The 19,108-nt window shown below is 39.8% G+C and overlaps 1 protein-coding gene across 1 annotated transcript; it reads left to right on the top strand.

Annotated features, from left to right (window-relative positions):
• The first annotated feature begins 4,940 nt into the window (after window positions 1-4,940).
• On the top strand, window positions 4,941-14,486 carry LOC102222314 (NLR family CARD domain-containing protein 3-like). The gene is made up of 8 exons (XM_023331236.1): window positions 4,941-5,018; window positions 5,097-5,192; window positions 6,372-6,656; window positions 7,264-9,070; window positions 10,513-10,686; window positions 12,075-12,236; window positions 13,212-13,255; window positions 13,396-14,486. Exons 2-8 carry the CDS (start codon window positions 5,159-5,161, stop codon window positions 13,917-13,919), a joined length of 3,030 nt encoding a protein of 1,009 aa, XP_023187004.1. The 5' UTR covers window positions 4,941-5,018; window positions 5,097-5,158; the 3' UTR covers window positions 13,920-14,486.
• The last annotated feature ends 4,622 nt before the right edge of the window (window positions 14,487-19,108 follow it).

Below are 19,108 nucleotides of genomic sequence, written 5' to 3'. Positions count from 1 at the left end.
AAAAGCGGGGAAACTCCATAAATTTGCGCTTTCGCATGTTGTTGGCATACTGACAGCCACGCTATCTATCTTCTGATTAAGAAAAGGGCTGCCCGCACTGACTCGGCTCAGGGATTACGTCACACACAGCGCAGTGCGCAGTGCCCTAGTGCCTGTAAATTTAATGGTCCAATGAAGGAAATTTAAAAAAACAGGACATTTCCTCACTTTCTAAAAAAAGCCCGGGACAGGACGTGAAATACGGACATGTCCAGGGAAATATGGACGTTTGGTCACCCTAACTAAAAGATCTATTGCACTTAATATTCTCTGTTTAGTTTTCTACTTCTTTGGTTATAATGAAGTAAGAGATTTTTCAGAGGAATATATGACTTGTACACTCTTAAGAATGCTATCTACTATAAAAGCTCTTCTACATGGACTAATTTTAATCGACCCGTGATCTTTACATCCAAGAAAAATGTTTTACTGATTAAGTTATGTACTGACTAAACCATGAGTCTAAATCTAACCTACTCAAAACAATCATGATCAGTCTAATATTTCCACATGCGCTAAAGTTAAACATCATTAAAACTAGCATAATTAAACTAATATTTCCAACACAAAATGTTTTATGCACATTTACAAATCTCCCTTTTGCTTTGGCTCAGTTGACCTACTCCAGTACAGCACAGTGTTATTTACTTTTTATACAAATAGCATCGGCTCCACACTTAGCAAATGATGAAGTTAAGTTGTCTGTGGTTGTAATTTTAAAAAAGAGAACAACCAACAAACTATAATAGTTGTAAATATATTGTTTTGTAACAGTAGGATAATCTTGTTTTAAGAAATGAGGAATTCAAGCAAAGTAAAATATTAAAATATTGTTTCATGGTTTGTTTTAACAGTCACAGGAATACTATTTCACAAAATCAGGATTCAGAAATCCCCTTTGATAGAGGCAGAATGTATGTTTATGGTGTAAAGTAAGTACATGTTTCAACATTAGCCTGGTCTGGAGCAGGCAGCAGAACAGGAAACATCCCCCTGCTTTTGTGAAAATCCGAGTCCAGGTTTAATTCAGCCAGGATATTAGGAAAATCCCGCCTTAAATCCGCTGTCCTGGTTTTGTGAAACAGCGTAATTAATCACATTTTCTTTAAAAACTTGCGCAGTTAAGTTGTTGATTATTATGTTTTTAACAGCTGGAATCAATGAAGATTTCAAGAGTAAAAAACGTGACATACTTGTTATGGAATTAGTGCCTTCATCTCGGGAGGGCAATGGTCATATGTCCATATAAGGAATGTGGCCCTGCCACGCCCCTGCAGGTGCATTTGCCTCTAACAGGTGAGCTGGGTGAGCTGAGTGAAGCTGACACCCCACCCACCTCAAAAAATTCAGCAAATAGTCTGAGTGGTTAGTGCTCCGTTAGTGCAGGTTTGTGCCGTTAAAATTTTCGTTTGTGCAGCTTTCGTTTTCGAGATATTAAAAATTATATTTTAGGTCATCCAGAGTTCACCATCCCCCCATGTTGCTCCAAAACAAACCAAACTAGGCTACTTCGTTAGTGCTCCGTTTGTGCAGGTTTGTGCAGTTAAAATTTTCGTTTGTGCAGCTTTCGTTTTCGAGATATTAAAAGTTATAATTTTGGCCGATGACGTCACCATCCCCCCATGTTGCGCCAAAACGAACCAAACTAGGCTACTTCGTTAGTGCTTCGTTAGTGCAGGTTTGTGCAGTTAAAACGGACGTTTGTGCAGCTTTGGTTTCTGAAATATTAAAAGTTATAATTTTGGCCGATGACGTCACCATCCCCCCATGTTGCGCCAAAACGAACCAAACTAGGCTACTTCGTTAGTGCTTCGTTAGTGCAGGTTTGTGCAGTTAAAACGGACGTTTGTGCAGCTTTGGTTTCTGAAATATTAAAGATTATTTTTTAGGTCATCCGAGTTCACCATCCCCCCATGTTGCTCCGAAACACACCAAACTAGGCTACTTCGTTAGTGCTTCGTTTGTGCAGGTTTGTGCCGTTAAAATTTTCGTTTGTGCAGCTTTCGTTTTCGAGATATTAAAAATTATATTTTAGGTCATCCAGAGTTCACCATCCCCCCATGTTGCTCCAAAACAAACCAAACTAGGCTACTTCGTTAGTGCTCCGTTTGTGCAGGTTTGTGCCGTTAAAATTTTCGTTTGTGCAGCTTTCGTTTTCGAGATATTAAAAGTTATAATTTTGGCCGATGACGTCACCATCCCCCCATGTTGCGCCAAAACGAACCAAACTAGGCTACTTCGTTAGTGCTTCGTTAGTGCAGGTTTGTGCCGTTAAAACGGACGTTTGTGCAGCTTTGGTTTCTGAAATATTAAAGATTATTTTTTAGGTCATCCGAGTTCACCATCCCCCCATGTTGCTCCAAAACAAACCAAACTGGGCTACTTCGTTAGTGCTCCGTTTGTGCAGGTTTGTGCCGTTAAAATTTTCGTTTGTGCAGCTTTCGTTTCTGAAATATTAAAAGTTATAATTTTGGCCGATGACGTCACCATCCCCCCATGTTGCGCCAAAACAAAACAAACTGGGCTACTTCGTTAGTGCTCCGTTAGTGCAGGTTTGTGCAGTTAAAACGGACGTTTGTGCAGCTTTGGTTTCTGAAATATTAAAAGTTATAATTTTGGCCGATGACGTCACCATCCCCCCATGTTGCGCCAAAACAAACCAAACTAGGCTACTTCGTTAGTGCTCCGTTAGTGCAGGTTTGTGCCGTTAAAACGGACGTTTGTGCAGCTTTGGTTTCTGAAATATTAAAGATTATTTTTTAGGTCATCCGAGTTCACCATCCCCCCATGTTGCGCCAAAACAAAACAAACTGGGCTACTGCTCATCATGAGATATTACATAATTTTCTTTCATACGCCAACTGACTTCACCTAAATTGATGACTGTGGCCTGCTCTGGACATAACCACAAAGCAAGCAGTTATTAATTTCGTATGTTATTGTGTAAGTTAAATTCTGCAGATTTTCAGCTGTTGTACAATGTGTACCTTCTTTTGTTTTGAACTTCAATAAAGATTTCGAACAAGAAGAAATTTGTCTCATTTCAAGAAATGTTTTTAGATAGTAATGTTTTCTCACCAATATAACTTTCTCCACAATAAATGAATCCTGTCAAGACAGGACATGCGGCCGTGACCGTAACGTAATGTGTGTATTTGTACGACTGTTCAACTGTGCTTTGGTTTCGGAGGTGGTTTCAACAATTATATTCACATTGTTGACTTACTTTCTGCTGATTATGCAGCAAAAGGGTAAAAAACGACAACAACAAAAAATCCATAGCTAACATGCTAGTTTCTTGAGCAAATAAAGTTTTTGCAGAGTTAAACCGGAAGTGCATGGCAGGGTCATTGGTTCAACAAAGTTCATCCAAGTAATGTACTTAATATTTAGTAAATATATTTTAAATGCAACGAGTTTCATTTCATCCAATTGCTGACATTAAATGTATATGCGTGATCTTCAAGGATTTTTAAAAGCACGTAAAATGTTTTGCCAACTTTGACAAAGTTCTCACACAACGTCAACTGTGATTGGCTCCACCCACACTGTAGCGAGTGTTGTTTTTGCGGAAGAGCAAGTGTAATTTCAGCCTCTCGTTGAAATTATTCTAGCAGTTTGAAAGAAATCGTTTTGAAAGAGTCATCTTTGGAATTTTTCCAACCCTGATTTTGATTTTTGAACAAGGTAAGTAAATTAATGTTCAGGTTTCATATAAAATGTTGACTCGATGCAAAGCAGAGAGGATGTATGCATGGATAGCTTACGGCACAAACCTGCACTAACGGAGCACTAACGAAGTAGCCCAGTTTGTTTTGTTTTGGCGCAACATGGGGGGATGGTGACGTCATCGGCCAAAATTATAACTTTTAATATCTCGAAAACGAAAGCTGCACAAACGAAAATTTTAACGGCACAAACCTGCACAAACGAAGCACTAACGAAGTAGCCTAGTTTGGTGTGTTTCGGAGCAACATGGGGGGATGGTGAACTCGGATGACCTAAAAAATAATCTTTAATATTTCAGAAACCAAAGCTGCACAAACGTCCGTTTTAACTGCACAAACCTGCACTAACGAAGCACTAACGAAGTAGCCTAGTTTGGTTCGTTTTGGCGCAACATGGGGGGATGGTGACGTCATCGGCCAAAATTATAACTTTTAATATCTCGAAAACGAAAGCTGCACAAACGAAAATTTTAACTGCACAAACCTGCACAAACGGAGCACTAACGAAGTAGCCTAGTTTGGTTTGTTTTGGAGCAACATGGGGGGATGGTGAACTCTGGATGACCTAAAATATAATTTTTAATATCTCGAAAACGAAAGCTGCACAAACGAAAATTTTAACGGCACAAACCTGCACAAACGAAGCACTAACGAAGTAGCCTAGTTTGGTGTGTTTCGGAGCAACATGGGGGGATGGTGACGTCATCGGCCAAAATTATAACTTTTAATATTTCAGAAACCAAAGCTGCACAAACGTCCGTTTTAACGGCACAAACCTGCACTAACGAAGCACTAACGAAGTAGCCTAGTTTGGTTCGTTTTGGCGCAACATGGGGGGATGGTGACGTCATCGGCCAAAATTATAACTTTTAATATCTCGAAAACGAAAGCTGCACAAACGAAAATTTTAACGGCACAAACCTGCACAAACGGAGCACTAACGAAGTAGCCCAGTTTGGTTTGTTTTGGAGCAACATGGGGGGATGGTGAACTCTGGATGACCTAAAATATAATTTTTAATATCTCGAAAACGAAAGCTGCACAAACGAAAATTTTAACGGCACAAACCTGCACTAACGGAGCACTAACCACTCAGACTATTTGCTGAATTTTTTGAGGTGGGTGGGGTGTCAGCTTCACTCAGCTTTGTGAGCTTTGTGCTGTTCCCCCTGTGTCGGGAGCGCGCATTACAGCCGGAGAGGCGGTGTTGTGCGCATCTGTATGAGCTTGCTTCCTTATTGCCTCTACATGGTAAAACGCTGATATTGTCCTCTCAGTGGATTATTTTTGTCCTTTTCTCAGTCCATGACGTAATTTTCCTGTTTGCAGCGGTCGTCATACAGCTGATTTGAGGTTTTCTTATATTGGGAACAACAGCTGAGGCATATCTGATGAAGACGGAAGTAGAACGTCGAAACATGTCAGGTATCTGTTTGAGACGTAGAATAACTGGATGTTTCATAAAATACACTTTAAGACTGTAACTGACCAGGTTACCTAAAGGAAAAACTACATGTAGATGTTTGTCGAAAATTTAAGGAGGTTTAATAAATTAATTCGGAATAATGTCTTTTGAAAAGAACAAATCATTCAGCTGTGAATTATCATAGATGAAAGGGGTGAAATAAAAGTTGTACAACTTTTATTTGACAGTTTGAAAGTGTTTTGCTTAATATTTACTGAACAGCGTTTATGATCCTTTTATTCTTGGCACTTCTGATTGAGCAAACATGGTTTATTAGTGTCATCTGTTCTGCTGTCATCTGTTGTGGTAACAGCAGGAACTTAAAGAACCAGGAACTTGAAGAGGCTCAAAGTCCTGACAACAGGGCAGAGCTCAAATCATGGCCGTGGAAAACTATGGTTGCACATCTGGAAACTGCCAGGGCTGAGTAGTGTTAGCTTCTGGCTTTTGTTCCAGCTGCCAGACTGTTCTGTCTGTCTGTCTGTCTGTCTGTCTCTTATCTATCTATCTATCTATCTATCTATCTATCTATCTATCTATCTATCTATCTATCTATCTATCTATCTATCTATCTATCTATCTATCTATCTATCTATCTATCTATCTATCTATCTATCTATCTATCTATCTATCTATCTATCTATCTATCTATCTATCTATCTATCTATCTATCTGCATACGTATATATGTATATCCACACACACACATATATATACTGTATATACAGTACAGACCAAAAGTTTGGGCACACCTTTTAATTCAATGAGTTTCCTTTATTTTCATGACTATTGACATTGTAGATTCACACTGAAGGCATCAAAACTATGAATAACACATGTGGAAATATGCACAAAACAAAAAAGTGTAAAACAACTGAAAATACCCCTTATATTCTAGTTTAATAACTTTGGGATTAATTCAGTATTTATGAATTGATTAAAATTGTATAGAATAAAAGTAAACTGGTAATCAGCATATGGAGGGATTATGATATTTCACAATTTATTCTGTTTTGTAGGATTCCAGAAAATGACAACCACAACATATCTTAACATGCGAAAACAAAAATTTTAATAGTTTCATGCTTTATTTTGTCTCAGTATTTTATGTCTTAATTATACCTGTATTCCTTTTTGCAGTGAGTGAGCTTACCAGAATTCAGGGGGAATTGGTTAGAAGGGTGTCAGCAGAAAACATCACCCAACTGCTTGAAGCTCTTGTGGCAGATAGTGTCCTGAATGAGTTGGAGAAAGAGTCCATACTTGAGAAGAGTCCAGTCAGAGCCAAAAAAGCAAGGGATTTATTCAACACTGTGATCCAAAAAGGGGATCAAGCCTGCAGCAAGACAATCCATCTCCTCAGAGCACTTGATTCATACCTGTGTTCTGAGCTGCGTTTATGTTCTGCTTCATCCTGCACAGAAGGTAAGTTCACAAAATCTGTAATGGTGGCTCTTCATTTAATAGTTTTCTTAAGAGGTGGCTGAAAAAAGCTCGTTTTTATGTATTCACACACGTATACATAAACATTTTGTGTGTGTCTGTGCAGTTATTGGGACGAATCGGCGTGTAGTTTTTTTTAATTCACATTGGGGATTAAACTTTGGAAAAGGCAAAAACTAAAAGTCTGGATGTAAATTTTCACTAAAAGTGAAAAATTAAACTCTTTGGTGAACTACTGAAGAGTTTATATGAACAATTGAGACTCTGTATTCCACATTAGCCCCTTATTTGAAGTACTATTGACCCAGTCCAGTGCTCTACCAAATTTTATGCAGAAAACTAGTATGTTTAGTTTGAGAAAATATTAAATATGTTATCGCAAAGTCTCATGAAGTCTTTAGACGAGTGGTTCTAGTAGAGGAAACTGCTGTAGATCATATTTAAGACAACAAATTACAGAGAAGTAATTAATTGAAACATTCAAATTGAATATGTGTCAATACATTTCATTTGAAAACTGGATTTTATTCTGACTATAATCAAGAAACCACAACAGATCAGACCCTTTTCTTTTTGTCTTGACTTCCAGGGGCTGTGGAGAAGTGCCAACTTGAACTTAAATCCTTCTTGAAGAAGAGGTTTGAGTCTGTGTTTGAGGGGATTGCTAAAGCAGGAAGTGCAGCTCTTCTGAACCAGATTTACACAGAGCTCTACATAACAGATGGAGGGACTGGAGAGGTCCTTGATGAACATGAGGTCAGACAGATTGAAACAGCATCCAGGAAACCTCATAGGCCAGAAACAACAATCAGACAAGAAGACTTCTTTAAAATCCCACCTGGAAAAGATGAACCAATCCGAACAGTAATGACAAAAGGAGTGGCTGGCATCGGGAAAACAGTCTTAACACAGAAGTTCACTCTGGACTGGGCAGAAGACAAAGCCCACCAGCACATCCAGCTCATATTTCCATTCACTTTCAGAGAGCTGAATGTGCTGAAAGAGAAAAAGTTCAGCTTGGTGGAATTTGTTCATCACTTCTTTACTGAAACCAAAGAAATCTTCAGCTTTGAAAACTTCCAGGTTCTGTTCATCTTTGATGGCCTGGATGAGAGTCGACTAGATCTGGACTTTCACAATGAGGTGATCCTGACTGATGCCACAGAGTCCACCTCAGTGGATGTTCTGCTGACAAACCTCATCAGGGGGAAACTGCTTCCCTCTGCTCTCCTCTGGATAACCACACGACCTGCAGCAGCCAATCAGATCCCTCCTCAGTGTGTTGGCATGGTGACAGAAGTCAGAGGCTTCACTGACCCACAGAAGGAGGAGTACTTCAAGAAGAGATTCAGAGATGTGGAGCAGGCCAGCAGAATCATGTCCCACATGAAGACATCCCGAAGCCTCCACATCATGTGTCACATCCCAGTCTTCTGCTGGATCACTGCTACAGTCCTGGAGGATGTGTTGGAGACCAGAGAGGGAGGAGAGCTGCCCAGCACCCTGACTGAGATGTACATCCACTTTCTGGTGGTTCAGACCAAACTGAAGAAGGTCAAGTATGATGGAGGAGCTGAAACAGATCCACACTGGAGTCCAGAGAGCAGGAAGATGATTGAGTCTCTTGCAAAACTGGCTTTTCATCAGTTGCAGAAAGGAAACCTGATCTTCTATGAATCAGATCTGACAGAGTGTGGCATCGATATCAGAGCAGCCTCAATGTACTCAGGAGTGTTCACCCAGATCTTTAAAGAGGAGAGAGGGCTGTACCAGGACAAGGTGTTCTGCTTCGTCCATCTGAGTGTTCAGGAGTTTCTGGCTGCTCTTTATGTCCATTTCACCTTCATTAACTCAGGAATTAACTTAATGGAAGACCAACCATCCAGTTTTAGAAATTTTGTTTTAAATTTTTTTTATTTTTTTTTTAAGTTAAACCTAACAAGGCTCCATCAGAGTGCTGTAGACCAGGCCTTAAAGAGTCCAAATGGACACCTTGACCTTTTCCTCCGCTTCCTCCTGGGTCTTTCACTGGAGACCAATCAAACTCTTTTACAAGGTTTCCTTCCAAAGACAGGAAGTAGCTCAAAGAACAATCAGGAGACAGTTCAGTACATCAAGAAGAAGATCAGTGAGAATGTGTCTGCAGAGAAAAGCATAAACCTGCTCCACTGTCTGAATGAACTGAGTGATCGTTCTCTAGTGGAGGAGATCCAACAGTCTTTGAGTTCAGGAAGTTTATCTGCAGATGAACTGTCTCCGGCTCAGTGGTCAGCTCTGGGTTTCATCTTACTGACATCAGGTGAAGATCTGGACGTTTTTGACCTAAAGAAATACAATGCTTCAGAGGAGGCTCTTTTCAGACTGATGCCAGTGGTCAAAGTTTCAAACAAAGTTCGGTAAGTACTGGCTTTTGATCAGAAGCTAAAGCCAGAAAAGAGTGACCAGTGATTCTGTGCAATGACTAAACACATTTTAGAAAACATAAATGTTAATGTTTAATTGTCACTTTTCTCAGAACGTGTTCAATAACAAAGTTGTAAATGTTGTTAAAGTGTAAGAAATGCCCCTGAAAAATCATAACCTTCCAAAGTTTCCTAAGTGAACATTGAGAGCTGCCTTGAGCACTGCAGCCAGTCTGACAGTCGTCTGTCCTGCAAGGATCAACACTAATAGTCAGAGCAAAGGAGACCCATTCCACTCTGTCTCCACATTGTCATTCTGATTTCTGACTTGCACTAAGCATGGCCATGTGTCTGAGTGAGATGCTTTTATACTCGAATGTTTATGTGTGACTTAAATCTGTTACCATTTTTAACAAATAGGATAATTCAACTGCTACAGGTACCATTCATCCTAAGGCCAGCAATGAGTCTGTGTTATGTGGAACTAAACAACATTACACTAGAATGTCAACATTTAGATGGTTTATCTGCAAAGAAAAAAAGTTGTCTTGGTGGGATCATTATACTTCACGTTGTTTTATACGCCATTTAAAAATCTGATGTGTCTGACATTTCTAATCTGGTACCAAAATGTTTCCCCTCATAAAAGTGAAACAAAAGTTGTGTGAGCAGTCTCTGATCTCTGATCTCTATCTGTTTAAAAAAGTAAAGAAAGTCAAACTAAATAAGCCATTTTGATCCCAAAAGTGCTTCAAGGGTTAAGTAGACTTACATTGGTAAATGTCTTGTACTTGCATAGCACTTTACACAACATTGAGTCATTCAAGCACACATTAACAGTAATAAACTACTTTGCAGCCACAGCTGCTCTTGGCCTTGCTGTTGCCCTACATTGTCACATGGCTACAGGAATTATGTAATGAAGAGCAAATGTCCTGCATCAGAAAATGTATTTGCTATCCAAAAACAGTAGAATTTGTATTAATGGAATTTTACTGCTTGTTCTTTCCTTTAATAATTACTTCCTTTCTGTCTCTATCATTTTTATTTCACTATTCATGACACAGTGATTGAAAGACAAGTAACTATTCACATCATATCATTTGGTTCAGTCTGGAATATTATGTCAATACATCATTTAGTGTCCCACTGTTTGCAAACATCTGTGAGGATTTTCACCAAAAAAGCCCATCAAGTCCCATTTGCAGCTCAATCTTTACCGATTAAATCATCATTCAAAACTCAATTTTTCCACATGAAAGGATTTGATGAAATCCCATTTTGTTCAGTTTTAGTGTTTTCAAATGCATTCCTCTGCTCTTAAGTTTGACTCATTCTTATTAAAGAGCTTTTTTCAGTCTTGGCAAATACTTTTTTTTTACTTTTGCTTCACCCCATCTCATTTTTCTCAGTAATTTTGATCTCCATCTCTTCAGATTGAAGGACTGTAACCTCTCAGAGAGAAGCTGTGAAGCCCTGGCCTCAGTTCTCGGCTCTCCGTCCTCTAACCTGACAGAAGTGGACCTCAGTAACAACAACCTGCAGTATTCAGGAGTGGAGCTGCTGTCTTCTGGGTTGAAAAGTCCACACTGCAAACTGGAAACTCTCAGGTCTGTTTCCTTCCTTTCTTCTGCTACAATGTAAGCACCATTTTTCTAGTACTACATAAGGATCCAGATCCCACAGGAAGAGGTGTCGTTTCTTGGTTAGGTTTAGGATTAAGACATGAATTGAGGTTAGGGGATGGGTGGCACTTCGTCTATTGGTCGGGTCCTCCACCAGAGCCTTCCTAGTATCTTAGCTGTTCCTTGAACTGAGTTCTTCTGGACTGGATATCAGATGTTTCTCCAGGTATCCATTGGAGTCACCTTTCCAGTGTTGGAGTCACTGTGGTAAGTGCTCCGATTACTATGGACACTATACCTGCCATTCTCATTTTAGCTTTTCCCTGAGTCCTTGGTATTTCTCCACTTTTTGGTGTTCATTTTCTTGATGTTTCCATCATTTGGGATGACCACATGGATCATAGCAGTAGTCTTCTGCTACTTGTCTACGATCTAAATGTCTGGTTGGTTGGCCATAACCATCTTGATTGATGAAGATTCAGAATTCACATCCTTAAATCTTCAAAAAAAAAAAATTATGATGTCACCTCTGGTTAAGAGGTGTTAAAATACATTCACAGATGCCACCGGTCATAATTTTGTTTAGGTTTAGGACCCACTCTTAGGAGAAATGAAGTCAGTATAATAAAATTTAGTTACAAAAATAGGAAATGTGCAATGGTGGTTATCCGGGGATGGAAGGCGACGTGGGGAACCAGGAGGTCTGTACCGAGCACACAAACTATTGCAGGAACACTGGAAGTTATACAGAATGAATTGCTTACGATGAAGATGAGTGAGAACAGGCAGTATGGATGAGGAAGGAGCGCTAGGTTATCAGTCAAGGAACTGAGAAGCAGGATTTCTCACAGGTTTGGATCTGAATCCAGGAAGAACCATGAGCTTGAGACCAGACAAGCACCATGAAAGTGGACAGTACTCAAGTGTCAAATGACTGGTAAACCAGCTCTTTTTAAGCAGGATGTGATTAGCCTGATGAATTGCAGGTGTGCAGAAACCAACAGTCCTGCAGCTGGTCTCCTTGGCACCCTTTGGTGGAGACCTGCAAGCGTTGTTAGGAGAGCTCATACAAAACATGATGGCTAGTTTGCTAATATTGCCATTCAAGTCAGATGTAGACAATTAGCCTATCAGAAGTTCACAAAGCCATGACATCATCATCATCATCTAGGCTTTTGCAAATCTTTATCTAGTGACAGTAATTTTACTAATGTATGTCAATCTATAACTTTGAATAAAGTAGGAAAATATTAATTTTTTAATATCAAAGTTTACAATTTGAAGTGTGAAAATCGGTGAAGTCGAAGATTAATTGAGACAAAGATAAATGTACAAATTTACATGTCTGTTCTTTTGACTGGTTTACCTCTCAGACTTGAATCGTGTAAACTCTCAGAGAGAACTTGTGAAATTCTGTCATCTGTTCTGAGCTCCCAGTCGTGCTGTTTGAGAGAGATCGACCTGCGGAACAACAACCTACAAGATTCTGGGGAGAAGTTGTTGTCTGGTTCAAACTGTACACTGGAGATATTCAGGTGAGGGTTCATCAAAATCTTTCTTCTGGGTTTTATGGAGGAACGATATCCTCTGTACATACATTTAAAATAGCTTAAATGCTAAATTGAGGATTTTCTGGTAAATCTTGTGAACCGTAGTTTCTCAGTTGGAACAGACAGCAGTTGGTTCATCATTTCTTCACTGTCTTATTTTTAACGCCTTAACATGCAGCTGAACGCTCGCGTGCCGTTTTTCCATTGTGTTTTCCAGGGGTGAGAGTTAAGGGTGTGACCAAGCACCTGATCCCTCTGACCAGACTGTGGCTTCATGTAGCGTCTGTTTAGGTTCACTTTTCTAACCAAACATTAATTCTTGCTAGGAATGGGCATTTATCATGTGGTTTATCAATTATATTGATAAACCACATGATAAATGATAGATCTTATCATATCTTCTTATGATAAGAATTCTGAATCTGCAGCAAAGCCCACCAGAGGATGCATTTCCTCCGGAAGTTCAGGAGCTTGAACGTTGATTGCGTTTTTATGAAAGTGTTTTACTAAATCTGTCCTCACTTTCCCTTTTCTTCACTGGTTTGGTTTGTAGAATATGAAAAACTGTTGCCGCTTATGGGGCGTTAGCAAAAAATGCAGAAAAATCAAAGGGATACAACTGAATGACATTCTGGGCCCATTCAAGTTCAGCTCAGTATCCACAGCCAAAAAGTCTCTGTAGATTCCACTCATACTCTACAGATATTGAACTCTACAGTTCAATATCCAAATATGTATTTATTATTTTATTTTTAACATGCATCTCAGATGGATCTTATCTTCGTTTTATTAATTGTTGTGTAAAGGCTTGTGTGAACGTGTTGGCAGCCATCACTACTTGTTGTAAATGAATTGCCCTTTGGGGACCCAATAAAGTAAAGTAAATTGAATTGAATTATTATAATGTCCATGTTCATTTGCTGAAAGGAACTTATGGTCTGACCTTCCTCCTCCTTTCAGGAAGCCTGCTGGAGTCCGATGGTTGAAACCAGGTCTGAGGAAGTGTAAGAGTGTTTTTCATTTGATTCATGGAAACAAAGCAGTTCACATTCAACCATCTTCAAACTGTCATTCAGGAGTCATCATCAAGGTGTTAGTAAATGATGAAAAGCTGCAGCTGGATTGTGTTTGTTCTCCCCATCAGATTCCTGTCAACTCACCATCGACACAAACACAGTGCACAGAGAGCTCAAACTGTCTGAAGACAACAGGAAGGTGACACGGGAAAAGGAGCTTCAGTTGTATCCTGATCATCCAGACAGATTTGACGACTGGCCTCAGCTGCTGTGTAGCAATGGTCTGACTGGTTGCCATTACTGGGAGATTGAGTGGAGAGGAGCAGTTTTTATATCATTGAGTTACAGAGGAATCGAGAGGAAAGGATGTGAAGATGGCACTGTGTTTGGATGGAATGATTGGTCCTGGAGTTTGAGATGCTATGATGTTGAAGATTACTCTGTCTGGCACAAAAACAAAGAAACAGTTATCTCCTCCTCTGTCTCTAACAGAGTGGCGGTGTATGTGGACTGTCCTGCTGGTATTCTGTCATTCTACAGCGTCTCCTCTAACTCACTGATCCACCTTCACACCTTCCACACCACATTCACAGAACCTCCTTATCCAGGATTCTGGATGATCGATTCTGGTTCCTCAGTGTTACTGTGTTGAATCTCCTTCTGTCAGAGAAACTCTCTTACTGTTGAACAGATAGTTCAGTCTCTACATGCGTCTCCTTCACTCAAACATTTTCTCATTTAGTCAAGCCTGATAAAAACCAGCATTACTTTGCACAACTCTGGACAGAGTGTGACATTGTTATTGTTTCTCCACTTCAGTCTCCCACTCAGTCAGCATGCCGCATTCGACCTTTGTTGAACTCTCCACATCTCCCACAAACCTATAGTTCTGCAGTTCCCTCAGTTATTATCTCGTCTTGTATTAGCACATTATTTTCTCTGTACTGAGCTCATTGTAGCATGGTGGCCTTTATGGACTCTGTCTGAACTTATGCTGTACAATCAAAACACTTCTTTCACTATTACTATAGTGTAAAGGCTGTGGCAACTTGTGTTAGGTAATGAGCCAATTAGCTTGAGTCTGTTGTTGGAAATCTCTCTTCGTACTGTTAGGTAATTTAATCAGCTCTGCACTTTTCTTTCCAAGTCACACCTATTAAAGCCCTTAAAGAAATACAAAAAAAAACTTTAAATAATAAATCTAGAATTTCCTTACCTTTATCACGTCTCTTTATTTTTAGTTCAGTTGAGTAAAGAGTTTTTGGCATTTGTTTAGAAAGATTAATTTCTACTTCTATGATCATGGTACAAAGAAAGTACACTGGTATGAAGGATGAGATACTGAACCCAAGTGTAAGCTCAGGATGAAGACAGACCACTAAAGGCTTAAAGTCTAAAATCTAGCATGACGGAGTCTGTACATGACAAACACAGCAATGAAGGACATGGAAGCTACGTTGAATATTCCTCTCAGACTACGATTGTCCTTAATTCCAAATACACTCAGCCAGACTCTGCACACTTGGAACCCCAGCGAAGCAGGGTTTAAAGTAGGGGCTGGTACCACGAATCTGTTACTAGTGGGAAACCCTTTTAAACACAGAACCACATTTAACCGCACTGAGAAGGCGCTAGTGGAAAAGGGCTAAAAGCCTGCAGTGGACGGTTCTCTAATCTGTTCGGAAAGTTGAGGTGGCGCTTCTAAAGCTTCTTGATATGAGACATAAAAATTAGTTGACATTTCAAACTCAACAAGAATCCATAGTCTTGACTTTAGTTAAATTTGGCACCCAGTATAAAGAACTGAAGAGCTAGTGAGGTTTTGCTGGAGTTACCAGTCTTTTAAGATCAGGCTTGATGGTATTTGATAAGCAACAGGTGCGTCTCGTCAACATGAAGGGCACACTGATGGTTCCACCTCTCACCACCTGGAAGTACAATTAAGAAAACTACTTGTACAGTAGAACCACAGTGAGTGAGAAAACCATACAGGCATATCATCTTGATAGCATCTTAAAGAGTTGACCTTAGACCTGCAGTATGTAAGTTTTACAATATATATATATATATATATATATATATATATATACACATATATGTTTTTTACATAATTGTTGAAACTGTCACCATGTCGTGGCAGTTTGCTATGAGACAGATGAGCTGCTCCTCCAAGCAGAGCTGCTATTGCCTTCTGAATAAATGCACCATTCCTGACCAAAATCAACCTATCAGAACCAGGAGGCGGGTCCTGGCTCTGATTGGTTGGTTCTCGTTAGCACTGGGAGAAGCCACAAGCAAGCCTATTTTTTTTTTCTTCAATGATTGTTTGTTTCACACCATACTGTCACAATTGGTATAAAACGCTTCATAGAAAGAGTCAGGCATGGTGCTGAAAGGCTGACGGCCTTGTTTTAATCTGAACACCTTGACCATGAACTCATCATTTTTTATGTCCTGCCGTCAAGTTGAAAGGATTTCCTTTTTTAAAGAGAATTGCTTACTCACGTCCAGTGGTATTTTGTGTTTATGTTTAGAAAGATTTACAGTTACACTTAACGTTTTCAAGAAAGAAGCTTCTATTTGCTCATTAGCTGTTTGCAGTTAGGTCAGTAATCAGATCACTCTGACTCCAGACGGGTTTGTCAAAGAATGTCAATGTTTGTTTGTACGCAAATGAGGTTGGGCCAGTTCCCTTCACACCTCCACACACACCACCAGATGTTTGTGCCATCTCACCTTGCTACCTGTCCGCAGCTATACTGCAGTTTAAAATAGAGTGTTCCTGGCTGTTAGATTTGGCTAAATATTGTGCAGTTTGTCCCCAGCTTTTGCAGAATTCAGTTCCACCTTTCCTCACAGCCACCTGTCCTTGTTTAGCCATTACGTTTGATTTTTATTGCTGTCAGATCTCTTTGATTACTGGGACTATCACACTGCATCCCTCTGAGGCACAACATATTATAAACACTGGATGTACGCCACCTGCACAGGAATTTTCATATGAAGTAACCTTGGACCAGCTGGCAAAGAAAACCCTGGAGATCTCCGTGTGGGACTATGACTTGGGAATGAGTAACGACTTCATAGGTAAGCTCCGAGACTGTTCAAAGAGGAAATCAGCAGCGGCAGCAAAGAATATGACAGAATTTCATCATGACTGAATGTTTCCGTCTGCAACATTAGTCAGTCCAATTCAACCCCTTTAAACTTTTCTCCCCTCACAAATCTCAGCCGTATCTGTTTTAAATACTGTCGGTTCACCTAAAATGCAACTCCTCCCAACTCCTCATTGCCGTGCCGATAATGCATGACTGCTATAAAGGAGAAGAGGTTTAACACTCTGCTCTGTTTCTACCGAGAGTAATTTCTTTCTTTCTTGGGATATATTATCAAAGTGGGACTTGAGAAGTTCAAAACACTGCCTCTAAATCAACCATTCAGTGTTGAGTTTTGACTTTTTAATACTATTCATAGTGACAACACACAGATATAAACACTGATGGATGAAATGGAAAGTTGATGTCCTTGTATATTCCAAACACTTTTCATGTCTAAAAACATTTCATGTCCAAGCCCCACACTTCTTGCTTTCAGCAGCTTTTTGAAGAACTGAACATCTAGCATCTACAGCATCTAGACGATGTCAGTCTCCTCCCTGCAAGGCTTTTTTTTCTCCAAAAGATGCAGAGATGCATCTTTGTTCTATTTACCTTCAGCTATTATTAGGTAGAATTCAAGTAATATTTGTTTCGCAATACTTTCCTTGTTTGAATGTGTTTATACCTCTGAGTAAGTATATACAGTGAAACTATATACTTACTATTTGATCAGTTTTCATCTTTCTAGACACTTTTCTTCAGATTTGAATCACTTTTCTCTTTATATTATCAAAAAATAAAAATCCAGGTTGCTTGAGAGTTAAAAACTAAAAACTGGTTGAAAAGGAATGTTTAATGGTTGCGTATGTTTTATTGCTATCAAATTTCGTCATACAACACTGTTATTAACAACCCAACTGCCAAGTATTCTGAGACTTTTCAGCTCTAAAACCGAACTTTTGTAGGTTCATGATTTTTCCTTCATTGGTTTTCACATCGACATATGATAAACTTTGTAGGGATTTACGGTTTTCACCAGCCACTCAGGGGGCAATGATAATAGAGGAGGATAGAGAAGAATAAAGCAATTTCTCACCAAAATACATCCATCCATCCATCCATCTTCTTCCACTTATCTCAGTGGACGGAAGTATACTCTTTAACTTGTTCACAACAAGGTTGTTGTCTCTCTCCAGCTATGTTTTCCATATACCGATGACTCTCATTGTATGGAGCCTGTGGAATCTGGGAATTTCTGGAAAACCAAGAGTCAAAGTTAAAGAACAAAAAACAGCTCTATTGCGCTTGCAAGCGGAGAGAGCCCTGATCAGTAACACTGTCAGAGGAGCTCTGATTACATCACACAGAATGTCAGACTTTATTCACATCGTTCCATAGGTGGAGCAAGACAATTCCTGGAAGCTAAACGATCAACACCCTCTTAGAAGAAAGAGGCAGTAGGTGATGTTTTGGTCAAACAGACATTTTAGGCGGGACATCATGACATTGTACTAACCACAAATCACGTTTGTACAGAGTAGTCAGCACAAATAAGTTCAATAGTTTAAGCCGCCAGGTGCCTGTCTCAAAATCAGTCACTGGGGAAAAATGATTCGACGCCTCAGATTGGTTCAGCAGCAAACCGCAGCCTTGTGGTTGGCCCTTCCTGTCAACGACTTCCTGCAACCGAAACATGAACAGAAACTCTGAGCAGCAGAGCAACTTCAAGAAACGCATATGATAACTGATTAATAAAAGAAATAACAGTGTGAATAATTATTTTATTCCACAAGGCTAACAGGCATTTTAAAAAAATATGTGGATGACACAGTCACTCTTAAAGTCTCAAAGTAGATGTTCACCAGACACGTCCGCACAAACGACCATGGCGTTCTCTGTGTCCCAAGCTGCTCGGCAGGAAACATGTTCTCATCAAACTGTTTTGTATGCAACACCGAGCTGGTAAGGTTGGGAGTCGGCTCAACTAACCACAAAGACGCGCAGCCGCCAGGCCGACACTTTGTGCCGTACTAGCAGGTGTGCAGTGGCTGGGCACCCAACCAGATCATCAGACTTACTAATATCCATTCAAATTGTGGAAAATGAAGGAATTTGTCACGAGAAAGGTGTGCAGTCGGTACGCTCAACTTTAAAATCTCAACCATGTGCGGACAGTGTGCGGCTTACAGAGTATGCAAAGTACGATTGAGTACGTAGGAACCTTTGTCTTCTTAAGAGCTTCACCACTGACCAATCCAATATGTGTGATGAGCCATCTTTTAAAAGATCAACAGCCTTAAAACTAATGACATTGTAATTGACTTTAGAAAATCACCTCTCCATCCTTCACTGACAGTAAAAACTGATGCAGCCATTGAACTGGTGGAGAGTTAAGTATCGTTTTGCTGCTACAACACAAAAGGTCCAACAACAGCTTCTGTTAGGGAAAATGAGAGTTTTAAATGTTTAATCTGAAAAGTTTTATGGATCTGTTTTTGTGTTTTGGATCACTGAATGTTATGCTAATCGGTCCCTCGTCACTAAAACCAGACTTGGTAACCTGGTTAACGTGGCTGGGTGGGATTCAGGCCGAGCCTCTGGACTTCTACCACAGTTGGGTGCTGAAGAAGGAAACAACAGTTATGTTATGTTCAGCACATCCTCTGAGAAATGTTCAACTTCTTTCTTCAGCCATTTTATTCCAACAGCCCGATCCAGAGACATTAAGTCTCTTTTATTCCTG

This window comes from Xiphophorus maculatus, chromosome 3 (assembly GCF_002775205.1).
Source record: "Xiphophorus maculatus strain JP 163 A chromosome 3, X_maculatus-5.0-male, whole genome shotgun sequence".
Classification (NCBI taxonomy): domain Eukaryota; kingdom Metazoa; phylum Chordata; class Actinopteri; order Cyprinodontiformes; family Poeciliidae; genus Xiphophorus; species Xiphophorus maculatus.
The sequence above is the reverse complement of the archived record's forward strand: the minus strand, read 5'-3'. Positions and strand labels throughout refer to the sequence as shown.